At 43.6% G+C, this 10,000-nt stretch overlaps 2 protein-coding genes across 2 annotated transcripts in view; one reads left to right on the forward strand and one right to left on the reverse strand.

Annotated features, from left to right (window-relative positions):
* LOC134088383 (calcium-binding mitochondrial carrier protein SCaMC-2-A-like) overlaps positions 1–4,846 on the reverse strand; it is a 10,156-nt gene extending 5,310 nt beyond the window's left edge. Inside the window, exons 1-4 of the mRNA XM_062542321.1 lie at positions 4,637–4,846; positions 1,126–1,249; positions 923–1,010; positions 168–279 (exon numbers count right to left, since the gene is read on the reverse strand). Of these exons, the coding sequence (XP_062398305.1) occupies positions 168–279; positions 923–1,010; positions 1,126–1,249; positions 4,637–4,795 (483 nt within the window). The 5' untranslated portion in view covers positions 4,796–4,846. The remainder of the gene's footprint in view (positions 1–167; positions 280–922; positions 1,011–1,125; positions 1,250–4,636) is intronic.
* A 4,933-nt stretch (positions 4,847–9,779) lies between these two features.
* The window catches only part of LOC134089472 (nuclear apoptosis-inducing factor 1-like), a 2,936-nt gene continuing 2,715 nt past the window's right edge, over positions 9,780–10,000 (forward strand). The window contains exon 1 of the mRNA XM_062543911.1: positions 9,780–10,000. This exon is cut by the window's right edge and continues 323 nt beyond it. Within this exon, the coding sequence (XP_062399895.1) occupies positions 9,882–10,000 (119 nt within the window). The 5' untranslated portion in view covers positions 9,780–9,881.

A 10,000-nucleotide genomic window follows, 5' to 3' on the forward strand; every position in this document is an offset into this window, starting at 1 on the left:
GATAGAACCGGCTGCTTGGTCTGGCGAAGACTCAGAGGCTAATTGAGGGCAAGGGGCAATGCATCTGCAGGGTGGCAAGGCTGGCTGATGAAAGTAATGGTCAAAAACTGTGTGTGGTTGGTGTGTGTGTGTGTGTGTGTGTGTGTGTGTGTTTGTGTGTTACTCACCGTTGAGTGTTTCCAGTAAAGAATGATCTCTGGGAGGTTCTCCGCAGGCTGCGAGATGGGGTAATTCTTCCAGTCTTTTGAGTCGATGGTCATCGTCCCATTCTTGTCCATGCTGCAAGAGTCAGTAGAACACGAACATTACAACAGGCCCAAAAGCACTGTGAACGAGGCATCACACCCAGTACAGAAGTCAAGTGTAGAGGTTTAGTTTAAAGGCTCAGATGTAAAGACGGGTTAGAACTTCTTAACCAGGGGGAAATATATTGGCTTCGCAAGTGTAGCTTTTCAGGCACAGATTTCTACACAGTCATGCATTAGGATTGTTATCAGTTTCAATAAGAATTCAGTTTCACACACAGTTAAGTAGGTGTTGAGATGAAGGAAGGGGTTGAAAAGGCAAGGGGTTGGGCAAAGCGAGCGGACCAGACAAGGTGGTTACTTACAAGGTGGCAGGGAACCAGAGAGTGGTCCCTTCTGCCTGCAACAAGCAAAAGCGACAGAGAGAGAGAGAGACACAGTCAAGCCAAGCCACAGCAGGCCTAGCACTCAGAAGCAGCACACAGCACTCAAATCAGGGCACTAGAGGAATCTTACAAGCAGGTCACCGTGGCGATTCATGAGCTCTTAGGTAACTGAACAGACTACGCCGTCGAGATTACACAACAGCCTGCGTCATCCTTCACCCCGAGCTATTAGCAGCAGAGGCTTGAGGCGCTGGCGCTCGTTCATAGATTGGGGCTTTTGGTTAAACTCACCTTGTGAGGACTTTTTCGGCCTGCTGTAGTGTGATGTAGACGCCAAGGTCTCGTAGCGACTCCACGACCTCTTTGGCATCGACGTGACCTGAATTAAGAGGAGGAAAGCACACAGACATGATTAAGACACTGCAGTCTGTCACACCAAAAACATGCCCAGTTCTGCCAGGCCCAGAAACGCAGATCTCGGACACCTCACACACCTGCATTCTTCTTATCCAGCGTCTTGAACACAAGCTTCAAGTCCTTCTCGTGGTCTTGCAGGTAATGAACAAACTCCTCAAAGTCCAGCTGGCCACCAACTTCTTTCTCCTCCTTCACAATTTTCTGCAAGGACAAGATGGCCGACATTACTTACACATAAAACCAAAGGAAGAAAATCCTGGACACACACACACACACACACACACACACACACTTGAATTTCCTAGACACCTCCAGACGTCCAAATGATGATTGAATACATTTCAAAAGCAGATCAAGGTATTACTTAACTGGACATAACTAGCAGGTCAGAGATGTAAGGTGGTCTAAATGTCACCGTGTACAGGACACAAACAGTGGGGAAACCCAATAGCAACCATAGCATCACTTGAGAAGCGGGTCACCCACAATTTCAACATAGTGATGTAAAACAAGCAGGACTCAGGCTGCATACCAGTAATGCGGCCGGATTTCAGGCCCACATAACGCTCCAGCAGGCTTCAGTACAGAGAAATGCCATAAGTTGCACATTACTCAACGATTTCATCACTCAGCAGTCCTGCAAAGGCAAATGCTTCACAGTTCCTTTAAGAGGGTGTGTGTGTGGCCGCCTGGTCACCTCTTCAAACTCTCCGTGTGTCCAAATCTAAATTTACACCACCGTACTTCTTGGCCTGTCTACCCGATAGTGTGTGCACTGGGCCCAGCATGTAGAAATAAATCACACAGACAGATCAGACACGCAACTGGAGCGCGCCATCTGCACCGCTCCGTTCACATTCAAATCGGCGTGCTTATGCAGGTGTCAGTCGCGGTCATCGCTGAGACCAGGAAGCAGTTGTTGCATGCAGCCGGCCGGGGCACTGACCAGCTGGCACTCAGGCGACCCTGCGCAGCGCACTTTTGACTGGGCACCTTGAGATTTGGTAAGATGACCCATTACACGAGTATAAAGATAGACGCGCCCCTCTACCAAGTCACGCTTGATAGTAGTCTATAGTCTATGCTTGATACGTTTTATTCGCACATGTGACTGGGAGAAGAGACTCCAAGTTGGGTCTCCAGATGTGCTCAGTTCTGAGCAAGTGTAAGACCTATTTCTCAGCGCAGTTCTTTTAGAAAATAGTGAACATATGGAATGCATTTGTATTATACTGCAAATTCAAACATTAAAACTACCATGTTGAAAGTAGGCACATTAACTACCACTAACTAAAATGATAGCTTTTTAGAAAGCTACTAAAAAGACAAAATGATTGGAGCAATCTGAGAGAACCATTTTACTAATGACAGGACCATGCATTCGACCAGTGGCGGACCGTCAGGGCCTTCAAGGCCTTCTCTGAAGGCCTAACCATTTCCAAACGAATGAAAAATACTAGTGTCTTTAATAACATTTTACTTAACCATTTATTATTTGCTCCTGCTTCTCCTTCCCCGATCGTTCTCGACTACTACCGCTGTCGGCTATGTGATTTGATTGACAGACTGTCTGAACAAATAGCGAGAGTGTGCGATATATTTTCATCCAATCCCATGAGTTCCCTTGTTAAGGCCCGCATCAGGCCTTCACAAGGAATCACTGCGTTTACGGTACCTAAGCAACCATTCGAAATCATATATTTGGATTCGGGTTGATTGATGGCTACATCTGACTAATTAGCCAATCAAATCGACCTATTATGGCGAGGTAGGCAGGTCTGACTGCAGCTAGGCCTGCAATGTTCGAAAAGAATACCCGGAATCGTTCATCACAAAATTAACGCTGTTTGAGGCGTTTACTGTCTATGGCTTGACGTGAGGAACATCTTGTGCCAGTGTCAGAATCAGACTGGACTTCAATGGATAAATAAATGTGTCATACTGACATGACTATGGTTATAGTTATGAATAGTAAATAAACCATCATTAAGCAAAAATAATGGAGGCTATAGTGTCAGCTGGACTAGCAGATATCGATAGTGCTACACATAACGTCAGCTATAACTCTGCACGTAGCTGGTCACTATGCAGGAATTGGTAAGTTTTATTTCATGTTTATTTCATAACATAAGACTTGAAATATATGCTTGTTATCTGGCCCTTTACTATATAACAAACGTGTTTTAGTGCTGCTTGGTTACGACTAGATTGTTAGCTTGGTACGACTAGATTGTATGCTAGCTTGAAGTTGTGTGCGAGTTGACGAGACTTTGGTGAAGCTGTCGGGATCGGCATGTCAAACTGTCATTTGATTCCCTGCCCTCCAAGGTCTGGTTTACTGCCAGTCTACTGCCCTGCTAGTTTAGTCCGACTTTTGATCTCTTTGAGTTTTGTGGAAATTATTGGTGAAATCCGTGGCATGGCCATAACGTGAGCTGGCAATTAATGCCAATGCCTATGGCATTTTGAAGTAGCCAACAAGCAGTGGCAACATTAGGGCAATACGTTTTGTGACTGTTTAATATCATGGGTGGTGTGCTGTGACATTTTCTGTTGAGACATTTCTCATAGTGTACCGTGAAGGTTTGGCAAACACTGTAGCAAAGATACTGACTGTAGGATAGCCTAGCCCTGTAGTTCCACATGACTAGCTTTTGATTAATCGGAGCAGCAGCGAAGCAACCTAAAATAATAGCACTGTACACGCCACAGCTAAATAGAAGAGCTCTAGAAACAGTCTGAAACAAGTAAGCCGATGGCCTAAATATTTAAAGTAGGGCCTAGTCTGCTCAAACCCATGCTGCTGATAAGGATAATGGCCAGGTCCCAATAAAGATGTTATGTTTACCAATAAACAATGCGGAATTCAGCTCGGACGTATTTGTTTATGTAACGAAAATAGTGATACACCGACTCGCGTTAGAAAGAGAAAACGTTTCTCTCCCACTGTGAAATGCAGGGAAATTGCACATTTTAACCTTGTAATGTAAAAAAAATCTGCGGGGGGATCCCCCCGCAACGCCCCCCTAATTTATTTATTTTTTGACAAAAAAATAGTCATTATTGAAGGCCTAATTGCTGAACTCACGGTCCGCCACTGCATTCGACAGCATGCCGAAGTTACTGGAGCCTTCTGCCACCCCGATCAATCATTGTCATGTGGGTTGCAGCATTTGCCCTCATACCGGGTTGCTAACTAGTTAGCATAGGCTAAAATGAGTTTCACTGCGAATTGCACACCATTATCAGGAGGATTGCGTTTTTGTTTGCCCGTTTATATACCGATCGGTATAATAAAATATTGTCAATTGCTGGACTTTTAAGATATCTTCTACAAAGTGGCACTAACTGCAGTCCACATAATCGGAATTGCCGTCCTTATTAGGCAATCAGGCAGAGGAAGTGCGTTAAAGGGAAGTCACATTTTTCGAGAAATCCAACCCCCGGCCTGTGACCGTGTGACTCATGCTTTAACAACGCGACGAAAGGGATATTTCAGGACAAAATAGAACAAACATTTCGGCTAAATAAGATGCATGTCAATCGTGTAGACGTGAAAACGCTAATGAATAAATCACAAACCCTTACCTTTCTCCATTTCTGATAAGTAGAAAATTCCTGAGATGGGAGTAGTACGCTTAGCTTGAACAAGGATTTCAGCTCGGACGGAAGTCCATTTGATTCGAAATAATCAACCTCGATAGGATCGGAGTTCGAAACAGGCACGTAAAGACAAAGGGACAACATCTTAAATTAAAAACTGAACGTATGCACAATAAATAAATAAATAATACACGACGACTTGGCCTCTTGTCTAGGCAGTAGAATACTGAAATGCCGGTACGGAAGTGTGGCACATGCTATGAATAGGAAAAGGCCACTCCCACACTCTGCGTCACCACCTGTAGTACGCTCTCATTGGCCAGTAGTACAAACGTCTCCCTGCTCTCTTTGGCCTTTGTTCTTGAGCTGGGCGCCAAGAATTTCAAAAGCTGGGCTGTCTGCCCGCCCAATTGACATTTGCATCTGCACCGTGCATTTAAAGTTTTCATCATGATCACTATTTACGTGGCTGAAGCAGTGATACTGGACTCTAGTAAGAGCATGTAGGATACTGAGATTCTGATATAGCTGGAAGATGCACAACAATAAAACCTTTGAATATCTAATTGTAGTATAGTATTTTTATATCATGCACCAGCAATATCAGCATCCTGTTTTAGTGAGGCCTAGTCATAAACCTCACATGCACTTTATTGTGGCTTTGGTGCAGGACGTTTTATGAAACTTCTTAGCCGTTATGGTGAATCCTAGAGGCATAAGCTAGACGATCTGCAGTGCATTCTCATCGATAGTCAAATCAAATGTTTACCCCCAAAATTCACAATAATGTTGATGAAGTTTATGTTTGTTCAAACTTCTGACATGGATCGCTGGCTCCTCTGTCTAACTTGACATCTTAAAGTTATACACCATATCATCCCATCTTTACTCACCCGTTACAATTGTATATCGAAGCCAAAACTATTCAGTAATTGACACATTAATGTTGCAACAAATCCAGACCTCATTCCTATCCAAGAATGTTCTGAATCTGATGCCTAGAACTCTCAAGGTTGAGCTGACATTCCTCTCTTAAGTAGTGTCCTGGCACAGTGTGTGTGTGTGTGTGTGTGTGTGTGTGTGTGTGTGTGTGTATGCAGGCCCCAACCACCTGTACATCCCTTTGTGCTGGCATCAAAGGATTGCCTGTTGGCTAGTAAAGTACCACTGCTGTGCCAATAGTATTATTAGCTGACAACAGACCATGAAATCACAAAGCAAAGTCTGTACTCAGACAACAACATGTTCAGGGGTTGGGGTGATAAACATGTTCAGAGGTTGGGGTGATTGGGGTGGACAGCATTCAAATGTGACTTGTTTGCTTACAAAAATAATGGAATGTCCCTGGATTCCCCAGAAGCAGCTCTACGATAATAGCCTGGCAGCCACAGTCCCAAGAGATTTACTAAACATGCTCTGCCCACTCCTTGAAGCCCTTAGCTTCTATTTGGGAGAGGAACCGTTTCATAAAGTCTGGGGTCCTTTTAGGACTTACTTGGGACTGTCTGCGTACAATAAGGACAGGGCTGTATGGTCTGGGGTGAATAGATCTTTATTATTATGTATGTCTATGGGTGCCTCTCATTCGTCTTTTATACATCCTCCCTTCCTTCCTCGGTCCTCGTCCTCACTGATCTACATAAAGAATGATGGGGTGGCAACAATGGGATTGTCTATCCAGTGCTAGCTATAGATCAGTGGGAACGAGCCTGGAGGACCGAGCATCGAGGATCGAGGAGGGATGTTGAGAGGCACCCTATGTGTGTGTATTCCTGATTTGTGTTGTATGATTAATTATATTGTACCTTCATTTGAAACTATCATGGCCTGTAAATATGTCAATAGTAAATAGTAAATAGTAAATATGTCATAGTGTTCAATAATAATAATAATAAAACCCCCTCATCACACTCTGCTCCGTGTGGGTGAAATAGCACTTCTCCACTCCAGAGCGGCAACACCAGGAGAAGGCAGCATGCTGGGTCCCATGATGGACACCCGAGCTGAGGGCTCTCCTGCTGCTATTTGTGGGCAGTCACACCACGGTGAGATGCACCGAGTGACCACGGGAGCTGGCCAGGCCAGGCCAGCGCTGAGATCTTCGGAGGTCAGCCAGCGTGATCTTCACGCCAGACGACACAACAGGCCTGAGGGTGGTGCCGTTTCATGCTGAGCCTGAGGGGATGTGTTGTGATGGGGCCAAAAGGTGCAAAATGGGGTGACATTTGATGAGGAATGAGCTCATCTGTGGTAATGGGGGCATATTGATGCATTTAGTTATTGGATGCTTTACAGTTTACAGTCTAATAGGCTGATTGGGATTATGCAACGGAGGACTTGTTTTTGCAGTTGCTTTTCGGTTATTATCTGGTATTATATGGTGTTTTTACCTCAATATACTATCAGCTATACCTATCTGCTGTTTTTGTGTATTCGTACCCCCCCCCCCCCACACACACACACACGCACACCCACATCTGCCAACAACTTCAAAATAGTCGTTGATCACCCCCCAACACAGCAAGGTCAAGTTCCACAGCAGTGCATCACTAGTGTTTGCCCCTGCAGCAGCGTTTGTTTTGATCTCAGCAGATTACAGGTAGCCGTCTGTGTCTGACGCACTAGCCGATAACCTTTACTGAAGGGGGTCAGCAGGACTGCTGGAAATGAGGGAAAACAGGATATATTCTCCTCTCTATCTCCTCTTCATATATGGGCCACGCTGGCTTCACACACGTCACACAGGACAACAATAAAAGAGCCAGAACATCTAATCAGTTTGAGAAGAAAGAATTATCACCTGGGTGCTCTCTTATCTCTTTATGGCTTCCCCTGCTCAAGACAATGAATGAAAAACAACCTGTTTTGCCAGCTTTGGTTGGTTTGGTAACACTAAAATAAAATCCAATCTTCCAAATCTTCCAATCAACCATTTTTGAGAAGATATTTAACAATACATATCTTGACATGGACAAGGAAGTATGATTTAAGTGGATACTTGAGAGAAAAGAAAAGTTGTCTTCATTTTAGGCATAGACATTGGAGACACTTAGGCCACCTGTGTAAAGTAATATGCATATCTTCAAAATAAAGACAAGATTTAGACAAGATAAAGTACACTGTGAACAAATTAAGGTTTTTATTTGTTTTGCTGTTCTAGAAATGCTGTAGCCTGCATGCATGTGTACTTTGTACAAAATTCCAAGACTTGCCATCATAAAAGTTTGTTATGTAAACAGCTGCGCTTCAGTCAGCGTGCTAAGAGTCTGCAGCGCTGGGCCACACTACTATAACTCTGTAATGACAGTGATACGCTAAGGCCACTATAACTCTAATGCCGTGACACGCCATATAACTCTGGACAGGAATAGGCTGCTGTCTGTGGCGGCGCTGCCAGCCGGCTGTACTCTGAGGCCTGCCAAGGGACCAGCAGGTACACACATGAAGCCAACACCAGTCATATAGGACATGCCAAATCAACACCTTATATCACAAAAACAAGCATGACCTCATGTGAAAATACTCAACCTCACATTATGTCATATTTTGTGAAATGTTCTGTGTAGATTATTTAGCAGAGTTGAAGTTTGTTGTTGTAAGTTAATTCCACATCATGAGACAAAACCTTTGAGCCTTTGGTGACATCATCTCAGTTGATCTCCTCCTGCCTTGACTCCTGCAGCGGAACTCTCATGGAGCTCAGACCCTTGGAACAAAAACACCAACATTCTGTTCCAGAACGTGCTGATGTCAAAATTCTGCGGCATGTTTCACCTCAAATGAACACTTCATTGGTGACTGATACAGCACTAAACACTATACCAGGCTGACAAAGGGAGACTGCACAAATAGTTTTTCAGCCAGCAAGACACAAAATAGTACTCAAAAACTCATTGTAGTCTTTCAAAGAATCTTAGATGATTTAGCTATAGTCGGACTGTACATTGCTGTTCTTTTGGATTATAGAAACACTCTTATCACGTCACAGGAAAAAACAGGTGTGACTAAATATTTACCAGTAGTTGGAATTGAAATGAAAGCTATGTGTGGTGAATAGTGAAAAACAGGCTCAGGATTCACAAACCCTGAGAATCCATTACGTGTGTGTTGGAATCAGCATGACCATTAGCATCTGCCAAAAGTCCTCTTGATAAAGATCAGCCTTCAGCTCAAATGCCATTTGTGCTTTATCTATCAGGCTTTGGCTAGCGACTACCATGACCTGATACTGAAATACTTAACAGCTCTCAACTCACCAGAAGGATGAGTAATTTTACTCACAAGACTTAATCTTCCCAAGACTAGATAACTATTATTCTGCCGCAGAGGTTCTTCCCAAGACCAGATAACTATTTATTCTGCCACAGAGGTTTGCAAAGGCAGTGCAGCTGATAGAGTCCCAGGCCAGCTGATGGTTGAGTGGGCTATGGTGTGGGTGCAGGGGCAGTTGCGTGCTCATGGTGGGAATTTGACTCGGGTTAATCTCTACTCTCAAAGTACAACAGTCAACAATAATATAAAAATAATAAAATACAAAACAGTATAGAATTAAGGACAAGATAATAAGGTAGCCTATAAAAAAATGTATTTGTTTGGATCTTTGGTTTTTGAAGATTTAATTATTTATGGCATGTCATGTCCACCCTCCAAACACACACATGCACACACACACACACACACACACACACACACACACACACACACACACACACACACACACACACACACACTCCCTCACTTACACTTTCGCCTTTACCCTATTTACATCTGACATTTATATTTACATTGCTTGAAAGTATGTCTTCATGTACAGAGGAAGAAAATAGCATGAAGTATAAGATTTCATGACTCATCCAGTCTATTTCCTGAAACAGTCATGCCTCTGCATTAACTTGTGTTTCTATGCGGAGAAATATCGCCACCTGTTGGATACTTTCTGGAATAGCCCTGTGGCCAGTCGAAGGCTGAGCCACCCATTTTGTATTTGAGTGACAGTCTATTCAGCAACTACCGAGAGTGACGAAGTATACCCCACAGGCATGGTTGAACCAATCAAAGTTGTCATATGGAGGAGGCGGGATTTCAGCCATTACGGACGCAAACGTTGTTGTAGGAGGAAGAAGCCGATTCTGGAAGCCATTACGTTGCGCAGCTCAGTCGAGAAAAACTTACTATTTTTACGTATATTACGCACTTTTATTCTTTAAAAAAAGTAATATTTCATATAGTCATGGCATCACAAGCTAAAAAAAGGAAAATGAATTTCTCAGAAAGGGAGGTGGAAATCATTGTGGAGGAGATGGAAAAACAGAAACACATTTTAGTTAACCACTTCAACGCTGGCGTTAC

This window comes from Sardina pilchardus, chromosome 8 (assembly GCF_963854185.1).
Source record: "Sardina pilchardus chromosome 8, fSarPil1.1, whole genome shotgun sequence".
Lineage (NCBI taxonomy): Eukaryota > Metazoa > Chordata > Actinopteri > Clupeiformes > Clupeidae > Sardina > Sardina pilchardus.